General features: G+C 55.5%; 2 protein-coding genes across 2 annotated transcripts; both read left to right on the forward strand.

Annotated features, from left to right (window-relative positions):
* Window positions 1-5,868, forward strand: TRIM65 (tripartite motif containing 65). Its single transcript, XM_058038969.1, has 6 exons — window positions 1-492; window positions 2,501-2,596; window positions 2,668-2,898; window positions 3,155-3,326; window positions 3,659-3,739; window positions 4,788-5,868. Exons 1-6 carry the CDS (start codon window positions 55-57, stop codon window positions 5,315-5,317), a joined length of 1,548 nt encoding a protein of 515 aa, XP_057894952.1. The 5' UTR covers window positions 1-54; the 3' UTR covers window positions 5,318-5,868.
* Window positions 5,869-8,201: 2,333 nt separating this feature from the next.
* TRIM47 (tripartite motif containing 47) lies at window positions 8,202-18,066 on the forward strand. The gene is made up of 6 exons (XM_058038967.1): window positions 8,202-8,933; window positions 10,570-10,665; window positions 11,184-11,414; window positions 11,961-12,156; window positions 12,827-12,901; window positions 14,319-18,066. Exons 1-6 carry the CDS (start codon window positions 8,202-8,204, stop codon window positions 14,942-14,944), a joined length of 1,956 nt encoding a protein of 651 aa, XP_057894950.1. The 3' UTR covers window positions 14,945-18,066.
* Window positions 18,067-19,674: the final 1,608 nt, after the last annotated feature.

Here is a 19,674-nt window from a genome sequence, read left to right on the forward strand (position 1 = left end):
TGCGCTCACGAGTTTCTGTTTCCCGGCGTCTCGCCCGATCTCCGGCCGGGCAGGATGGCATCGGCCATGTCGCAGACGCTGGAGGAGAAGCTGGTGTGCTCCATCTGCCTGGAGCTGTTCAAGGTGCCCGTGACTTTGCCCTGCGGCCACAACTTCTGCAGGGACTGCATCAGCGACCACTGGGCCAAGAAAAGGCAGGAGCCCGAGCCGAGCATCACCTGCCCCGAGTGCCGCAGGCCCTTCGAGCCGTGCCCGAAGCTGGAGAAGAACGTCACCCTGCACGGCGTGGTGGAGCTGGCTCGGGACGGCGAGCAGCGGGGCTGTGCCGGGAACCGGAGCCAGGCGGCCCCGGCCGAGCTGTGCCCGCGGCACGGGCGGCCCCTGGAGCTCTTCTGCCTGGACGAGCGGCGCTGCATCTGCTGCGTCTGCACCGAGCGCGACTGCCGCCCGCACCGCAGGGCGCTCTTCGAGGAGGAGCGAGCCAGAAAGCAGGTGCGGGGGTTGTTGGGGGAGATGAAACAGGAAAGCCTTATCAATATGATTGTCTGGCAAATGATTTCGGGAATATAGAAACTATAAGCGAGACTGAAATGAAAGCAAGCTTTGGGATCCCTTAGTTACTGAACAACTGGAAAACAATGGTGTGGCCAGCTGAAGGTGATCCCCTTTTGATGGAACAACACCCTCTGCTTGCAGACAGGCCCAAGGGTCAGAGCAGACCCTACAGCTTGGCAGAACGGGTCCAAAGAGGAGTTTTTAGGGTTTAAAATGTAACACAGTATGGTAATGTAATGATTCTTATAGGCTGTATGTAAATGCTGTAGGATTTGTATATTGTACTAGATTGGTTAGTGAGAATGAGAATATTCAACACAGAAGAAGATTTATGGTATTGTAATGGGAACCTTGCTCTATTACCTTTTACTCTCTCACCCTCTCCTCCTCTCTCCCCCTCTCTTCTCTCAGTCCTGTTCTGAGCTGTGGCTGGCAGCTCCCAGCAGGGCCCTGCACCCAGGCCCTTTGCAATAAACCCCAAATTCCACATCCAAAAGAGGATTTATTGTATTGTAACAGGAACCTTGCCCTCTGATCCTCTCTTTTACTCTCTCATTCTCTCTTTACCATGCTCTTGCCTTCTCTCTCTTCCTCTTTGGGCCTGCTCTGAGCTGTGTTTGGCAGCTCCCAGCAGGGCCCTGCACCCAGGCCCTTTGCAATGAACCCCAAGTTCCAGCCCTGGCTGCAGAGATCTCTCACCTCCATCCATCCCCACCATCCCACCCCCCAACACTCCCACAGTGGGTGACACAGCTGGGGCCATGGGGGAGCAGGGGGTGTTGTGACAGCTCGGGCGCACACAGTATCCCCCTCCACTGCCCCGTGTCCTGCTGCAGGGACGTGGTGCCCGGCTGTGCCAGACTGCCCAGCTCAGCTGGACAGGGGCTGGCCAGGGAGGTGCCACCAGTGCCTGGCCGCTCTTTGAGGAACCAGGATGTTGTCAGGAGCAGCAGTGAGCTGGGTAAATCCAGCAGCACGAGATGAACAGTGCCCTGTGTGTTTGTTGTGAAAAGTGCATATTATATGGCTCTACACAGATATTTACTGTATGTATTTTGATGTATTGATTAGTAGTGCTGTATTAACATTTTAATAATAAATGTAGTCTTGTAATTAAAAGGTAACTTTTGTAGTTAAAATAAGAACTATGTTAGTGGGATTTTTTAAGAAAGGAATGAGGCACTCGCACCAGATAGCAGCCACAGGACACCTAAATCTTTCAGAGAAAAACAATTTATTTTTTGCCCTCTTATCAGTAGAAATGAACTTCTTCCTGCCTCAAAGGTGCTGTTAGGATTCAGAGGAAGAAGTTGACACTGACCAGACAGAACCCTGTGTTTGAATGGAATTTATGCATCATGTATGAGATGTATGAATATACAACAGGCTGTTGCTTTTAAGGGTTAATCCTTTGTTAACGTGGGTCCATTTTCAGGCTCGTGCTGCCCAGAAAAAGGTACCCGGACGTCCATAACTCTTTGTATTTATTGCCTCATATTGTCCTAATTCAATTTGTCCAAATTATTATTACTCTAATTATATCACTATTTTTTCTAACTATTTTATTACTATTAAACTTTTAAAACTTTAAAAACAAGTGATTGGCGTTTTTCACATTTGTTACCCTCTGATCTAGAGGAAACAGCTAAAAACAGGGTGAAAGTCAGCACAAAAAATCACTTCTTTGTTATCCTGACACAGAGTCCCCTTCCCAAGCTGCCTCCTTCCCTGTTAGGCTTGTCCTGCAGCCCTGAGAGAGTCCTGGGGGCCAGGAGGGCAGCATTGGGCATTTCCACAGGATGTGTAGCTGGACATGGCTGGGAGAAATGACTGCTGTGAAACTCAGTGCTCTGGGCTAGTTGAGACTGTTCAGTCATAGGCTGAGCTTGATGACCTTGGAGGACTTTTCCAATTGTTCTATGTTATTCTGTGCCTCCTTTCACAGACCTTTTTGAAAGAATCCCTGGAAAAAGCCCAGGAGGAAGCAGAGAGGATTGAGCAGACAATGAAGGAGCTGGAGGTGCAGACAGAGAGCATCAAGGTAACGCTGCAGCCTCCCTGTGCTGGCCTGTGGAGGGGAGCATCCTGGTTCTCATGGCTCTTCCTGCCCAGGACTGCTCCGAGCTCAAAGATGGGATCCAGAGCAAATTCACCCACCTGAGGAAAGCTCTGGAGGATTTGCAGCGTCAGACAGTGGCCAGGATTGAGCAAGAGCAGAGTGCAGCCCTGGAGCGTGTGGGCAAGAACTGGGACCTGTGCAGGGAGCGCCTGGATGTCCTTGGGCAGCACAGGGAGAGGGCTCAGAGCCTGCTGGCCTGCCCTGAGCACAGGACCTTCCTGCAGGTACCACCCTGGCACTGTGTCCTCCCCTTCTGATGGCAGCAGGATCGTGTCCCACCCATTCCCACTGGGGACACGTCCTCACTTTGGCTCAGGGATGTGCTGGGGCTGTGGGGATGAGCTGGTTTTGGGGGTCCCTGAAAAGTTGTGTGGGCAATGCTGGCATGCCCCTGTTGCCCCCTGGGAGACATAGTGGATGCAAATAGGTTTGCAGAGTCCTCCCCAGACTGGTGCATGGTGTCTGTGTGTCTGTCTGCAGGAGTTCCCCCTGCTCCCGCCTCTGGAGAGCCCAGAGGTGCTGGTGCCCGTGGAGTTTGATGTGGCTGCTGTGATCAAGCCCATCTCTGAGATCCTCACCAGCATCTCCAGGCTCCTGCTGGAGGACCTGCCTGGCTGTGTGACCCCCAGAGCCCCCAGCCCTGCTGGCCCAGGTAACCCTCCTGCTCTCAGGGGCACTTTGGAGGGCTCTGAGTTGTCCTGGAGATGAGCCTGGCCTGTGTCACTGCTGGGGACACAGCTGCTGGGCACAGGGGTTTGGGATGGGACACACATTTACTGGTCAGCAGATGGAGTGGGATGAGTGGGTGGCCTCCCTGTGGCCCCTCCTTGCTGGGAATGCTGAACCATGGTGGCACATGGCTGCTCCCAGGTTTGGATACAATGGACTTCCTCCTTCTCCTTCTCCTCCTTTTCTTCCCATGAAGCCAGGAAGAAAGAATTTTTGGGTGGCATTACTCCAAAAGCCTGTTTCCATCCTCCACAGACCCAGAGCACACCCAGGAGCTGGCAGTGAAGGCTGTGGCCCCTCTCCCCAAGTGCCAGCTCCGAGCTGAGCTTCTGAAGGGTAAGGAGCACAGGGGGCTGCAGGGACAGCACCTCCCTGGGGTCCCCAGCAGGAATAGATGTCACCAAGCCAGGCTCCTGTGGCTGTGGCTGCAGGGACAGGGGCTCCTGTCCTGGTTCTTCCAATGTGTCTCCCTAAATGAGAGAAGGGTGGTGTAGGGGCAGGGTGGATGGGCTGGGGTGGGAAAGGACCCACATGGGGGATTAGCAGCACCAGGAAGTGCTTTCCCATGGAACTGAGGCTGTCTGGTGTTGGATCAGTCACTGCCCTGCATGGCAGAGCCCCAGAGCCCTGCCTGCAGTCATTGCTCTCTGTCCAGGGATACGGCCCCAGCATTCCTAGCTGCAGTCCTTCATGTCCCCTTTTCTCTGCAGGCCAGCCCTCTCCTGCTTGTAGGAAATTCCTCTGTGCTCCTCTTCCCATCTCCTCCCTGTTGGGAAGAGGTTTGGTTGGTCACGTCACTATTGCTGATTATGGGACCTGTAGGAATTCCTTCCTTTGGGTCCCACGGAGCATCCTTAGGGTTATTAACAGGAACCCCTGTTATTTATGGGCAGCAGGCAGGAGCCCAGCCAGCTGCCAGGCCCAGGTGTTGGGGAAGGTGAGGTGCTGGTGGCCAGGGAATGCCCATGGCAGGAGCTATCACAGCCCCTGCAGAGGAGAGTAACTCCCTGCAATACCATATTTGCTCACTAAACACCTGGTTTTCTCCCCCTCTCCCAACCCACACTGGTACTTTTTGCTCTTAAAACCAAGCACATCCCTGCCAAAATGGCCACAGAGCCACTGTGGTCACAATGGCCACTCAGTTGTGAGCTGGGTTGTGCAAGGACTGTGCAAGGCATCGTGTCTCATTGCCTCAACAGCTATTCATTTTCCATTCCCTCTAGGGCAGGTATTGCATCCTCCCCACTACCCTTCCCCTCCAAACAACCTGTTCCCTTCCATTTTGGGAGCCAGCCCTGCAGAATTTAAACCCCATCACTGCTGGGAGGGCACGAAGGTCTGATGAAACATTTCAGCTCCATCCATGCCCTTGTTCCCCCAGACCACCGCAACCTGACCTTCGACTCTGAGACAGCCAACAGCTACCTGGAGGTGTCCAAAGGTGCCCACAGAGCCAAGCACCGTGCTGGCAGGGTCCCTGGGCAGGGGCAGGGCCCTCGTTTCCAGCCCTGGCAGGTGCTGTGCACGCAGAGCTGCGGCCCCGGGCGCCACTACTGGGAGGTGAAGATCTCCAGCCACTCCGTCATCCTGGGGGTCACCTACCGGGGGCTGCCCCACGAGCAGCAGCAGGGCCACAGGTTCAACATCGGCCTGGATGGGGGCTCCTGGGGGCTGCAGGTGAGGGAGGATTGTTACCTGGCCTGGCACGAGGGCCGCGCCCAGAAAATCCAGGAGCAGCTCTATAAGAACCTGGGGGTCAGCCTGGATTATGGCAAGGGGCTCCTCTCCTTCTACGGCCTCGGGGAGAGGACAAAACTCATCCACTCGTTCCACAGCGTGTTCACGGAGCCCCTGTACCCCGTGTTCTGGCTGTGTGAGGGGCGAGTGGTGACGCTGTGCCAGAGGGACTGAGCCAGAGCCACCACGCTGAGCCGTGGCCAGGCTGGCAGGTGCCAGGCTGTGCCAAAGTGGAGCTGCAGCTGAGGCTGTCGTGGTGCAGTGGCACCTCAGTGATGGGGCAGGTGTGGAGTGCAGTGTTTTAACAAGAGCTGATGGGGACAGGCATGTAAATTAACCTGTTTGATTTGCATATGCAAATATCACACTAGTGACATATGGCAGGGCTGGAGCTGTTCCTGCAGACTGAGCAAGGGAAATAAGGAGGATGATAAAATGAGATTTTCCTCTTTCTTCTATCCCTGCCAAACTTCCCAAACTTGGGGAAGGTTTGGGATGAGGGGGACCCCAGAGGGAGGTGCTGCTGCCACGGGGTGCTCTGAAACAATTCAGAGGCACCTCTGTGCTCACACAGCCTCACATGCAGGCGGGTCCTGCTCTCCCCAGCCCCTTCTTGGGTTCCTCTTGCTGTTCTCAAGCAGGCAGAGCCACAGAGCAACTTCTCAGGGTTCTATGCTGCAGCTCTTTGGGAGCTCTGCTTTTCCCAATAAAGCTTTATTTTCTTACTGCTGCTTTCTTTCTTGCTGCTGTTGGGAGATGTGGGACCCCGCAGCACTGGGGGTGGGGGGAGCTGGGTGCCCCTTCTCTGACAGCCATCCCTGCAGGGCCCCATCCTGCCCCTCCATGTCCCCGTGGGGCCCATGGCCAACCCTTGGGGCAACCAGCAGAGCCCGGAGGTGCTTTATTTACTGTGCTAAGGAAACCTGGTTTCCTATTGCTCTGCTCCAAGGTTGGTCTGGCACATGTCACTCTTGTGCTGAGAATGACACAGGAACAGGAGGGAGGCAGGATTGCAGAAAGAGCAAAGAAGGCTTTGTTCAAGAGAACCACCAGGTTTATATAGAGTGATACCATACATTCTGTTTGATTGGCTACTTAACAAAAACACCTTTCTCATACACCATCCTTGAGAAGAACAGAAAGATGAAGTAGAAAAACACAACCTGCAGATTGTTTATACTAACAAGTTATCACATCCTTACAACTCCCTGAAAGTTCTCACAAGCTGCTGTGAGGAGCACACAGCTCCTGACACCGGCCCAGGTCAAACGCCACGGCCATGCCCATCGGGAACGCATGAGTCCTGGCCCACACAAACAGGTCGGGCGCCGAGGACCCTCCCATAGAAAAGGAGGTGCCTCCACACAGAAAAATCCTTGTTGTCGTCATGGTGCCAATCCCCCGTGATGGAAACAGCGGCACCCAGCCCCAGCAATTCAGGCGCTGTCCGCGCTCTGGGGAGTCCCGCGGGTCCCGTTATCGGGGCAGCCCCACGGAGCAAGCCCGGGGGAAGGGTGCGGGGAAAGGCCGGTGCCTCTGGGGGAAACAAAGGGGGTCCGGACCCAAGGAGCCCGGGGATCTGCCGCACTCTGCGAAGGCACCGGAGCAGCACACACGGCGGGTCACCAGATGTCACCCGTGCGCCGGGAGTGACACAGGAACAGGTGAGAGGCAGGATTGTAGAAAGAACAAAGAAAGCTTTATTCAAGAGAACGGCGCGGTTTATATGGAGTGATACCATACATTCTGTTTGACTGGCTGCTTAACAAAAACACCTTCCTCATACACCGACCTCGAGAAGAACAGAAAGACAAAGTAGAAAAACACCACCTGCAGATTATTTATACTGAAAAGTTATCACATCCTTACAACTCCCTGAAAGTTCTCACAAGCCACAGTGAGAAATGCTTGCCATTTCTCTCTCTCTCTGTCCCATGGCATCCACAGGCACAGAAGAAAATCTAAAGTTTTCATTGATGTTTTTCCAAGGGTGAGACTGCAGGTCCGATGTCTCCTCCAGCTCCTGTGGGAATGCTGGTGAGGATTAACAGGGTAAAACTGGGCACTGGGTTCAAAAGTGCTGGGGATGTGAATGCCTGGGGAATGAATCACATCATTTTTCCTTTGGGGACAAAACGCTTAAAAGGTTCAGTCCTCTTCTTCAAGAACAGATATGATCTATTTTGTGCTTCCTGCTTCACTCAACACCTCCCTGCTCCTCGCAGCCCTGTCCTTGGGTGAGGCCTTGCATGCACCTGGGAACTTATCCAATACCAAAAATTGTCTGTGTATCCTGCACAAAAAGGATCCAGAGATCTTGTGAGGCAGATCTTCGTTCTAAAAGCACTTTGGGGCTTCCCAGCCCTCTGGTGCCTGCCAGCTCCTGCCAGACCCCAGAGGAAAAGGGGACAGTGAGCCAGACCTGGGCACTGCAGCCCTTTTGGCCATGGGGAGGGCTGGTGTAGGTCCTTGGACACGAGGGCTGCCAGGAAAGCACCTGCACCTCTGCACTGGGGGGGCTCAGGAGCTTCCCCATGGTGGGGAGCACCTGGGGAGCAGTGGAGTGGCAGCAGGTCCTAGAGGGGGAAGGAATGCTCCAGGGGAGCAGCAGGTCCTTGGGAGGGGGCCTGGAATGGGCTGGCAACAGCTTCCCTGAATGGGAGATTCAGGGAAAGTCAGCAGCTTCCCTTGGGAGCAATGGAACGCTGGGGAGGGCCCAGATCCCCGTGGGGCAGATCCTTTCGGAGGCGGCAGACCCCGGGTGGGGCACAGCACATCCCCAGCATGGTGACATCCCCCCGGGGCTGATCTCCCTGAAGGCGGCCCATGCCAGGGAGAGGGACCAGACGGGAGCAGATCCCACATGGGGGGGGTGAGGCCCTTTCCTGGGCGGCGGATGCCCGGGGCCGGGGCGATGCTGTGGCTCAGCGCCCCGAGGGCACGGCGGGGAGCGGAGCCCCAGCGCGGCGGCGGGAGGCGGAGCGGGCGGGCGGGGCGCGGCTGCCGCCCGCCCCCGCCGGGGCTGGGAGCGGGGCCGGGCCGCTCGGGGCGCTCAGGGATGGATGCTGCGCCCGGGAGCGCCCCGTCGTCCTCCGCCGCGGCGTTGCGGCTGGCGCTGGCGGCTCCGGGGCTGCCCGAGGGTCCCCTGTGCTGCCCCATCTGCCTGGACGTGCTGCGGGACCCGGTGACGGTGCCGTGCGGACACAACTTCTGCCAGGGCTGCTTGCAGGCGCTCCGCCAGCGGCCAGGCCCCCCCGACGGCGGCGGGGCGGGCGGGGCCGCCCGCTGCCCGCTGTGCCAGGAGCCCGTCCCCGCGGCCCTGCGCCTCTGCAAGAACCGCGCCCTGTGCGAGCTCCTGCCGCTGCTGGCGGCCGCCACCGGCGCCTCGTCCCCGTCGTCCTCGGCCGCCGCCACCCCGACGTCCCCGGCCGGCGCGTCCCCGATGGCGCCGGGAGCCGAGGAGGAGGATGCCGCGGGGGAGGAAGGCGCGGCGGTGCTGTGCGATGTGTGCCCGCCGGGGTCCCGCGGGGCGGCCGAGCGGTCGTGCCTGGTGTGCCTGGCGTCCTTCTGCGGGGCGCACCTGGAGCCGCACCGGCGCGCCCCCGCCTTCCGCGCACACCGCCTGGTGGCCCCGCTGCGGCGGCTGGAGGAGGGGCTGTGCCCCCGCCACCTGCAGCCCCTGGACGGCTTCTGCCGCACCGAGCAGAGCTGCGTCTGCTCCCGCTGCCGCGCCCACGAGCACCGCGCCCACGACGTGGTGCCCCTCGAGCAGGAGCGAGAGCACAAGCAGGTGCGGGGTGGGGAGGGCGCGGAGGTCCCCGCGCGGGTGGGACCCTGGTGTGGGGGTGTCGGGGGTGCTGTGAGGCGCGGCGTCCCTCGCAGGGGTTCATCCTGCACCCACGGGGAGCCCCCAGGTGCGGTGTGTGCAGGTGCAGCTCTGGTGGGATGCCGTGTGGCGGGGGGGGGTGCTGTACTGTCACCCTTGGGAGAATTGCACCCCAACATATGGACAGGGTGCTGCGCCATCGGGGAGCCCTGGGCCTGGGGCAGGAGGGGCAGGTGGGGACGGGGATCGGGGCAGAGCCGCTGCCGGGCATCCCGGGGGAGTTTTCCCGCTGCGGAGCCGAGCTGGCAGTGCCGTGGGTGCAGGGCTGGGCCGAGGCTGCCCGGGACACCCCCGAGCGGCCACCCCCGCGCTGCCGTCCCGTTCCCACAGCCCCGGCACGGCGCTGCTCGCCCGCGCTGGCAGCCGGCCCGGCCGCCGCTCCCGCTCCCCCAGCCTTTTGTGTCCTGCCGTTTTGGCAGCGGGGGTTTTTCCATCACTCCCGTTCCCAGATGTGACTGAGTCACCTCCTAAACTCACACCCACAGCCTTCCCAGGAGCCGGGGCTCCAGTCCCGACGTGGTGCTGCCTTCCTGGGCACTGCTGCCTTGAAAGTGTGGGGCTGCAGGCCGGTGGGAACCTGTGAGGCTCGCGGTGTGGTGGCATCTCGCATGGCCATGAGGCATTTGGAGACCTTGGGAGAGTTTGCCTTTTCCAAGGAGTAGCCCAGCCCCAAGCAAGAGCCCCAAGCCAGCTCCTCCTCCTGATGGGCTGCTAGGATTGCAGGAAAACCCTTTTATCGGCATTATTAGTCATGGGGCACCTTAAAATAGAAAGTGTGTGTAATCCCCGCCCTGAGGAGCTGTCAGACCTCAGCAGGCGCTGCTTAATGTCGCCTGCAGGACCTCTGTGCCTGCCCTCGGCCACCGCCCTGGGCTGCGGGCTGGGATGGATGCACGGGGAAAGCGCCTGGAGCTGCTCCCCGGGAACAGGGGCGCTGAGCATCAGCAGGGAGCTCTCCGGCTGGGGAGCGCCCTCCCGGCTCCCGAGGGACCCGTCCTCGTGATGGGCGATGGATGAGCCAACAATAGCGTGTCAGGAAACGCCGTGCTCGGAAGGTGCTTCCTTTGCAGCCCGTGCTCCGGAGCTGGTTTGCTTTGCTGCTAAACAGAAACCTCCAGGGGACTCTGTGCCGAGTTTCTGAGTGCTCCAGGCCTGCCTTTCAGCTTCTGCACCAAACCCAGGTGGATTTTTCGCAGCCCTGGGTTCTCACTAAGAGCAGTTTTAGCTGCAATCACTGTCTGATGGGTTTGCTTTCAAATTCCTGTTTTGTTTGGTTTCCGCTGGGACCAGGGTGGAGAAATGGAACTGGACACGACCCTTTCGCTTTCCAGCTGAGTGAGAAGGGGTGTTTGCAGGTTGAATGTTGCAGGGAAGGAAAACAGGAAAACAACTCGTGGTTCCCCTTGCATTCTTCACCCCAAGCCTAGCAGCAAGGTCACGGTCAGAGAGGCTCTGTGGATCGAGCTGAGGGAGAGGCTGAATGCCCTGGGCTCCCACTGGCACTGGGGTGAAGCTCAGTGTTTGTCCTTCATGTCTGCAGGCCCAGCAAGCCAAATTCCTGAGCGATGCGGAGAATGAGCTGGAGGAGCTGGCAGTCACCATCACCCAGGCCAAGAAGATGGTGGAGCTCATCAAGGTGACTCTGCAATGCCTTTGCTCTGTCGGTGCAGCTCTGCTGGGCTGGGGGTGGAGGAGAAGGGGCTGTGAGATTTTGGGGTGCATGGGCTGTAAAGATGATGCTCACAGGAGCACCGTGAAACGATGGTGATCCTGGCAAAGACCCCTGAGGATTCTTTCTCCTCATCTCTGCTAATGCTCCTGGCATCTCTGGTTGCTTTAGTTTTTAAATGGAAGAAGGAACAGGGCAAGGACCATCCCAGGACATCCTCTGGCTCTTGCACCTTCTCTCCCCAGGCTCACGGGGTGGTTGTCCCTTTGGCCCTTGTGCAAACACTTTCCTGCTTGGGGACACCAAATGTGGTGCAGCAGTAAGTGGCACTGCCCAGCCAGGTCTCTTGAGAGCTGCACTGTGAAGTGATCTGAGTTCCTGGGTGAAGGGGGTGATGGAGTGTCAGGGGATTCCAGGGAGCTGGGATCTGGGTGCTGGGCAGGGCACAAGTGTGGCTCACCTGACCCCTCTCTCCCTGCACTCAGGGTGCAGCCACAAAGGAGAGGGAAAGGGTTGAGAAGCTCTTTGCAGAGGCCTCAGGGGTGCTGGCAGCCTTCCAGAAGGAGGTGCTGGGATTCATCGAGGACGGGGAGCGCTCCATGCTGGGGGAGGCCGAGGCTGATCTGCGCTGGAAGGAGCAGAGACGAGCCAAGCTGGCACAGTGCAAGCAGAGCCTGGAGAACGTGCCCAGCACCGACACCATCTACTTCCTCCAGGTGGGATGGGGCAAGAAGGAGCTGACAATGTTGTGTTTTGGGCTTTTGTCCCATTTCCCATGGAGCTGGGCACCAGGAACCCTGGGATGTGCAGGCTGCTGGGTCTCACTGGCACAGTCTTCTCCCCTGCCCTCTCCCAGGGGGACCAGCCAGCCAAGATTTCCCCCTCCATCACCACCACTTGTGTCCTGTCTGACTCAGGACAGGCTGATGTGCTGCCCAAGGGGGCACCTGGGTGTGGGGGAGAGCAAGAGTTTGGGGTGCCCCACTGCTTCCTCCCTGGGAGCCCAGCAAGAGGAGACATTTTAGGGAGGAGATGCTGCTCCCTGCGAGGTGGGCATGGTCTGAGTCTGGGTTTGAAAGGGAGTGAGGAGAAGGTGCCAGGAACACGTGGCTGGGAAAGAGCTCTCCTCCCTTATGCTGTCCTTGGGCCAAGTCCTGAGAGCTGCCAGATCCCAAATCCTCCAGGGCCGGGTGGGGTTCTGGAACAAGAGACAACTTTGGCTTGTCTGAAACCTCCTGAAACTCCGTCTTTTTTTGGCTCAGGAATTTCAGGCCTTGAAAGCAGCCATGGAGGAAAACCTCTCTGCACCTCTGAGCTTCCAGAAAGAGCTGAACTTCACCAAGTGCACCCAAGCTGTGGGTGCCATGAAGGATGTGCTGTCCACCGCCTGCAAAAACCAGTGGAACCACTTGCAGGGGAAGGGAGTTGATGGATTGAGTTGCCAGGAGATGGAGGAAGGTTTGTGTTCACCCAGCCCCTCTGCCTGGAGGGTTCCCTGTCCCTTTCCCTCTTCCCTGTGTGGGTGGGAGGCAGCTGCATGGCCCTGTGAGTGCTGGCCCCTGTCCTCCCAGCCCTGGAAGCTGCTCAGCACGGGTTCCCTGCACGTTGCACAATCCCCGTCTGGGCTTACGCCTCTGAGGTTTTGTGAATTTTTCCACGGAGACCGGAGACTGGAGAGGCAACAAACAGCCTGGGAGTTAGGCAGGGCCTGTGGGAGGGGGCAGGTGGCCAAAGTGGCCTCCTGTGAAAGGGGACTCTTCTTCCCAGCACAGACAGACCTCCTCACGGGGCAGGCTGTGGGCCCCCAAACATGCCAGGTCAGAGCTGATGTGGCAGCTCTCTCCCTTGCTGTCTCGTTTAACCTGAGCTCTCTCCTTTCTCATTTTCTGGGATGCCCATGGGAATTGCAGCTGGTTCCTTGCCCCGCTGCCCACCCCCCTGGGGTGACAACAGTGCCGTCTGTCCTTTCCTGTGTGGGAGCCACAGGGGATGTGCAGGGGAGTGGGGATGCTGGCAGGGGCTGTGACAGCTGGGTGCCATCAGGGGCAGGGGACAATGCTCCATGTGCCCTCTTGGTGGTGGTTTGGTCCCTTTGCTGATGCAAACTCTGCTGTCCCTGTCTCTGCAGCGTTGGCTGAATCCCGATTTCCAGACAAGTCAAACAACGCTGCCTGCCTGGAGAGCCGTGATTATTTCCTGAAATGTAAGTGGGGTGTGGGAACCCTGGACACTGAGAGTTTTGGGCTTTCTATGCTGAAAGGCACAGACCCTCAAGAGAACTCTACATTTAACTTGAGGTTGTAGAGAAAGGCTTCCAAATTTAAATAATAGAACTAGGATTAGGGGTGTGTAGTTTCAATAGAAGTGTGTAACATCACATAGTAGAAAACTTAGAGTTTAAGGTTTTAGAATATAGTAATATATATAAAGCTAAGATGGAGGTTTTAAGGCAGTGACTAGTCCTTCTCCTTCACCTTTTTCTTCATGGGTTTGGTGGTATTTTATTTATTTTGATGGGGACTTCTGCTTTGGGTTGTTGCTAAGGCCCATCTTCCCTTTCCTCTCTCCTTCCCGCCTGCCCGGCGCTGATCCAGCGGCTGTGGGAGCTCTGCCACCAGCAGAGGAAATTCTGCTTGCCTAACAGGGAGGCCTCCTGGCTTTCCTGACAACAGCCAGAGCCTGGTTAGCTGATGGATTTTTTCCCTTGTCTGTGATTCTGCTGGCCCAGCTGCCCCAGGGGCGCTGCAGGCATCCTGTGTAACTCCTGCTGCTTCCCAGCCCTTGGAAAATTGGATCCTCTTTAAATTAGACCAGAGTTTGTGTGCTGTGTTTGTCTGCCTTGTTTGCTGCAGGAGCCTGGGCTGGTGGGGGTTGTCTGCAGCAGCAGAATGGCAGGGATCACACAGTGGTGGGGCAGGAGATGGCTGAGGCTGGAGGGTGCAGGGCTGGGCTTGAGCCCCCACACCCCACCTGTGTGTCCCCAGCCTTACAGGGGATATAGGATCACCTACTGACGTGTCCACAGGGGACAAGGTCTGCCTCAGTGGCACAGAGCAGCAGAATTGGGCTCAAGGAGGGTGTGCTCTTGTGCTGTCAGACTGGGCCATGCCATGGTTCAGACTGCAATGCAGTTGATGTGATCCATGCCCAGGGTTGTTCCCTGGAAGAGCTTCCTTGGGCATCCCCTCTGTTTGGGATCCATCAGTGGCTCTCACATTACCCAAGGCCACACTGGCTGGGGGCTGCCTCTTTGAAGCTGTGGCATACCTGGCTGTTCTCTCTTCTCAGGGTCTCTCTCTCAACTGCATTTATCTGTGGTTGCCTGAAATATGCTTTTATGTGCCATTTCCTTACCACCAGTCTGTCAAGTGGATTCTCCAATGTCTGGTATCACAGTTGAGCTCATCAAGCAGCCCCTCTGCCCAGTTACCTGTATCCATCCTGCTCATGGGAGTATCAGCTCTTTCAGCCTTGAAAATTCAGCCTGAAATTTGCCATGGGATTTAAAGGAAGGGGACAGAGGGATGGGAAAGGATCATGCTCATCATTAAAGGCTAGGGCAGGGAGGATTTCCTTGCACTTCCCTCCACATGCTCACTTCTCCCTCTTGCCCCTCACAGTTGCCTTCATCATCGACCTGGACAGCGACACGGCTGACAAGTTCATCCAGCTGTTCGGCACCAAGGGGGCCAAGCGGGTGCTGTGCCCCATCCCCTACCCGGAGAGCCCCACCCGCTTCATCAACTGCGAGCAGGTGCTGGGCTTGAACCTCATGAACAGGGGCAACTACTACTGGGAGGTGGAGCTGATCGATGGCTGGGTCAGCATCGGGGTCATCGCTGAGGATTTCGACCCACGGGAGGCCTACAGCCACGGGCGCCTGGGCAGGAACGACAGCTCCTGCTGCCTGCAGTGGAACGGCCAGAACTACGTGGCCTGGTTTGGTGGCTTCGAGTGCCCCATCCAGCAGCCCTTCTTCCACACCATCGGCGTCTTCCTGGAGTATTCCGAGAAGGCTTTGACCTTCTACGGAGTCAAGGACTCCAAAATGACCTGCCTGCAGCAGCTCAAGGTCTCCCCTTCTGCCAAGGGGAAGCTTGACCCGTTCCAGAACAAGATCAACCGGCAGTTTGCCTCTCTGTTCTCGAGCAAGCTGAAGCCAGCCTTCTTCCTGGAGAGCGTGGACGCCCACCTGCAGATCGGGCCGCTGAAGAAGGATTGCGTGTCGGTGCTGAAGCGCCGGTGACTGCCCGGGCACAGGGGCACGGACAGACCCACAGAAGCCTCTCCTGCAGGTTATTGCCAGCTCTCCTTGGTCGCCCTGTCTGTCTCTGTGGCAGCCCTGCCTCCTCTCTGCACTGCTGGGGAGCCAGGGCTGGATGGAGGCTCCTGATGGGCAGGGCTGGGGGCCAGGTTGGGGCTGGATCTGAGTGCCAGCTCTGCCCCTGAGCGAGCTTGGGCCAGTCCCTGTGCTGCTCCCTGCTGTCCCTCAGCTTCCCTTTCTGGACATCAGGGACTGCCACAGCCTTTCTTGGTAAAGTGTGCTGCTCACAAGTGCCACATGGATTTGGAGCTGTGCCCTGGCCACCTGCCCAGTCCCTCTGCTCCACCTCTGCTCGCTCTGCCCCGGCGACTTGTGCAGATGCTTTGTGCCTTATCTCAGGCTCTGTTCCTGATGCTTTTTGAAGTGCTGCCTCATTGTCACCTTCTGCATGCTCCTCACGAAGTGCCTTTGATGGAGCAAGCCCTGTGTGGACCAGGTGAACCCCCAAAGAAGACATGGTCCCTTCCCATCACCTCTGTGCCCTGGCATGGGCGAGATGGTGCTCCAGGGAGAGGGATGTGGAGGAGCCTGGTGCTGGGGTGATGCTGGGGCGATGCAGCACCTCTCCTTGCAGGGCTGCCCACCCATCAGTGCTGCAAATGTGAATCAAGGATCTCTGTCCAGCTGAGAAAGGGAGAAACCTCCTGCCGAGAAGCAGCAGCACTGTTCCCACCTGGGGGTGAGGGAGGGAACAGCACAAACCAAGTTTTGAGGACGTGCTCTAAGTAAACACATTCTTTGGAATTCTTAGCAATTCTTAGCAAAGCTTTACAGCCAAATTTCCCCCCGTGTTTTTGATGGCATTACTGTCTGGGGGATTTTAGTACTGTTAAACACCAACTCTCCAAGAACCCTGGGCACACTTGAGCTGAAAATCTGCCCCTTAGCTTAGAGATTTTTAAGTGACAGCCGTGCTGTGAATATGAGATAAATGGTCTGATTTAGTGTTCTAGAACAGCTGTGAGTGCCTCCATAAAGGTGCAGCATCATTCAGCTACTAAGTGACCCTTTGGACTCTGAGAATAAGTAACAATTAACAAAAACTACTCTCAGGCGAGAGGGAACACTGTTCCCTTCAGGAAAGGTGGAAACTCGAGGCTGAGAGACAAAACTGCCAGTTCACATGTCCTAAGGGAGCTTTTTCAGAAAGAAAACACAGAAATAACTGCCTGTGAGGGCAGCACAGAGCAGCCCCTGTCTCAGCACAGCGTGCCTTTCCAAAGTTTATTTTTTCTGGGGTTATTTTGCTACCTACCTCCCAAAGCTTGCTTTACAGAACCGTGGTGCTGTGTAATGTACACCTGGAGAGAAAATACAGAGGGTCAGGTTCTTCAGTGGCATGAGTGAGTCAGGGATGATGCAACAACCAGCAGGAATAATAAACAGCCCATTCAGCTAAATATATGATATATATATATATATATATTTTTTTTTTCCCCAAAGGATAAGCTGGAAATCATAGTGCTATATTCAAGTGGAGCCAAGGGAAAAATGTGAATGTGAATGAAATGCAGGCACAAAGCTGGGAAGTTTGAAGTTAAAGCCACGTTTATATGCTGAGGCTCAAAGAGCTCCTTAACTGTGACTCCTTTGCCAGAGCTGCCAGTTTCTGCTAGTGCAGAAAGAGCTGCCAATGCCCTGAAAATTGGGATATTTTAGTGGATGAAAGGTCTGAATGCAGCCACCCCTTCCCTGGGGCAAGGCTGGTGAGTCAGTTTGGGAAGGGGCTTGCTGGGATCTGTCTGCAAATTCCTCCTCCTCCTCCTCCCCTGCATGAGGTGACTCCTAAACTCAGCAAGCAGCGTGAAAAGGAACAGTGGGGCTTCCAGAATGAAATCTTCAGCTGAAATCTTGGCCTTTCCTGGCTGGTGGGAACGCTGCCCAGACTTCTGTCCGGATGGGAATTCATTCCCTGCGTCCTGAGCTCCAAACCCTCTTTGTTTGGCTGGCGCCAGAGCTCAGCCCTTGCACGGGATGTCAGCACGGGTGACACAGAACAGAGCAGGCTGCTCTGCCCAGGGGTGGCAGAACGGGGTTGCAGGAGCTCCTGGTGGCAGGAGAAAGGCAGGGCTGTGCCCCTGTGCATGGTCACATCCTGGCAGCACAAGGAAGGGAAGGAACGTTCTTCTCTGCAGGAAGAGATCTCCCACGTCTGCGCCCCAAATCTCATTTATTCAGGCGAAACTCCCACAGTTTGCAGCGAGGAGTTTGGCCAGAGTAAACACAGCAGATCTGGGTCCTTGCCCTGTTTGGTTTCACTGTGGGTGGATTGATTGCTCCAAGGGGAAACCCACGCTGGAGCCACTCATCCCACCCTCCTCCACTTTCGCAAGGCACAGGCACAAACCTCTGACCTCCCTCAGGGCTTGGGAAGCTCAGAGGGATCCTCTCCTTCCACCCTGCCACCACCTGGGAGCAGCTCCAGAGGCCCTGGGGTGTCTGGCATGGGGTGGGGTTGTGCTGCTGCTTTGGGGGATTCATGGATCAGCTCCATGGAGCATCCAGGGGACTCCTGTGGATGTGCCACATTTGGGAGGTGCTGCCCAAGCCTCTCTTTCCTGCTGCTTGCTTTTCTCCTGGTTGGGAGTGCTAAAAACCCTCCTGCCTCAGGGATGGTTTAAAAGAGGAGCAATCCCCTCAGGAGCTGGGTCAGAGTTTGCTCTGTGCTGCCAGGGATTTGTAAACTGGAAGGGTCAGGGAGTGTGCACTGTGCCAGCTCTGGATCCCTGATTTAACAAAGGGTTAAAAGCAGGGTGAGATGAGTTGAGATGGATCAATAGCACTTGGCAATTTAAACAGCCTTTCCTTGTTCCCTTGGGTTATTTCTGCTGTCACAGAGTGTTCCTCTTTTTAATTAGGATTTTTTAAATACAGTAACTGTAGGGTGTTTTACAGTGTGTGAAAAAACTGTAACAGAATCATGTAATGGTGTTAGAGAATATGATTTGACCATTAAATATGATACAGTCATTGCCCTGGGTTGTCTTTCCTTTAAATACCAAACCCTTTGACTTGTCCCATTATCTTATGTTTACTTTTCTGTGTCCTGTACATCTGGAATAAAATAACACAGATTTTATTTTCCAAGTGTGTCCAAGGGAATTCTGCCACATTCACATTTTTATTGCAAAAGCAGCAGAACAACTTTAAAATCCAATAATAATTGTCAGCCCTGGGCAATTCAAAACAATGAATTGGCTCAGTTCCTTCTGGTATGTCTGTCCTCATCCTAAAAATAAAAAAGATTATCAGATTAGGTATTTTTCCTTAGTGTTTTTAAGTTTTAGAATATAAATTTCCAAGGTTTTCTGTGTGATGAGGAGGTCTAGAGCTTCACGCACACACTGGCAATTACAGCAGCATCCTTTTTAAGTGAAGGCTGCTTTTCTTAATCCCAAATGTCAATTGGAGTTAGGATAAAAATGTTATTTGGTGAGCCTTAGTTCATGTGAGGTGCCAATGCTCCATCTGGGTGTTTCAGTGGGAGCTGAGTGGATTCTGCTCCTGACTTTAATAGGAGAAGAATCAGAACTGTTTGTTATGGCTGTTTCTGAAAAGGGAAACTTACTGCTTATTGAAAAAGCGGATATGAAAAGCACAAACTTGTTCTTTTCCTGCCAAGAAACCATACAGATTATGTCACTGCATTTATTTAAATCTGGTTTCCATTATGTCGTTTTTGTGCTTTCCCCCCCACCCGCGTCTGGTTCTCAGACAGGACTGGGCTGCAAATCCAGAGAATAGCTCAGATCTATCTAAAATACATAATACAGGGTAATATATGCTTTTATTTGTATATTATTAATATACACCTGCCAGTTATTGATCTGAGGGAGCCCTTCAAGCAGTTTTGCAGGTTCTTATTTTTAATGAAGCTATGCATTCATTAATTTTTTTAATTCCTTCTGCTTGCACTCCTGGAGGTCAGAGTTTGGACCCTTCCTGCAGATCTGCAGATGCCACAGCTATTTTGTTGTTCCCAGATTCCCGACAAAGAGATACACAGACACGGTCCTGGCTTGTTTACAGGGTAACCAGTTAGTCCTCCTATTTTAACACACTTCAATATAAAGGGATCATTTTTTGGATGTGCTCGATACCATCACTGAAAGCAGCCAGTAACAGGATCAAAAATCTGTTTGCGAGTGTGCGAAACGGGAAGTGCACATCAAGTAGGAATTTAAAAAATCGTGAGAAATGAAGCATCTTCGCCGTTTAAGGGGTTAAACCTCGTTTCATGTGCAGAACTGCCAAATATGCGGGGTTATTTTTATTTTACTCCACCAAACAGCACAATTATAGAGAGAAAGGGTGCCAGGCCCTGAGACGGGGAACGGGAGGGGGGGGTATCATGGCGGCCGCCTACAATTCCCAGCATGCACCGCGTGACCGACATGGAGAGTGTTAATAGCGTGCATGGGCGGACTACAGCTCCCGGAATGCTCCGCGCGGGGCAAATGGCGCAGTGGTAGGGTTGCGTGAGGTGGACTACAACTCCCAGGATGCACTGCGCGGAGAAACAGAAGTTTCTCCTACGGCCTACGGCATCCATGGCTAGGACTACAACTCCCAGTATGCCCCTCGGTCCCATTGACGGCGCACTTTTTTCCCGCGCAGGCGCAGAGCGGGATCGATGCTGTGAGGAGGAGGAG

Source organism: Melospiza georgiana, chromosome 21, assembly GCF_028018845.1.
Source record: "Melospiza georgiana isolate bMelGeo1 chromosome 21, bMelGeo1.pri, whole genome shotgun sequence".
Classification (NCBI taxonomy): domain Eukaryota; kingdom Metazoa; phylum Chordata; class Aves; order Passeriformes; family Passerellidae; genus Melospiza; species Melospiza georgiana.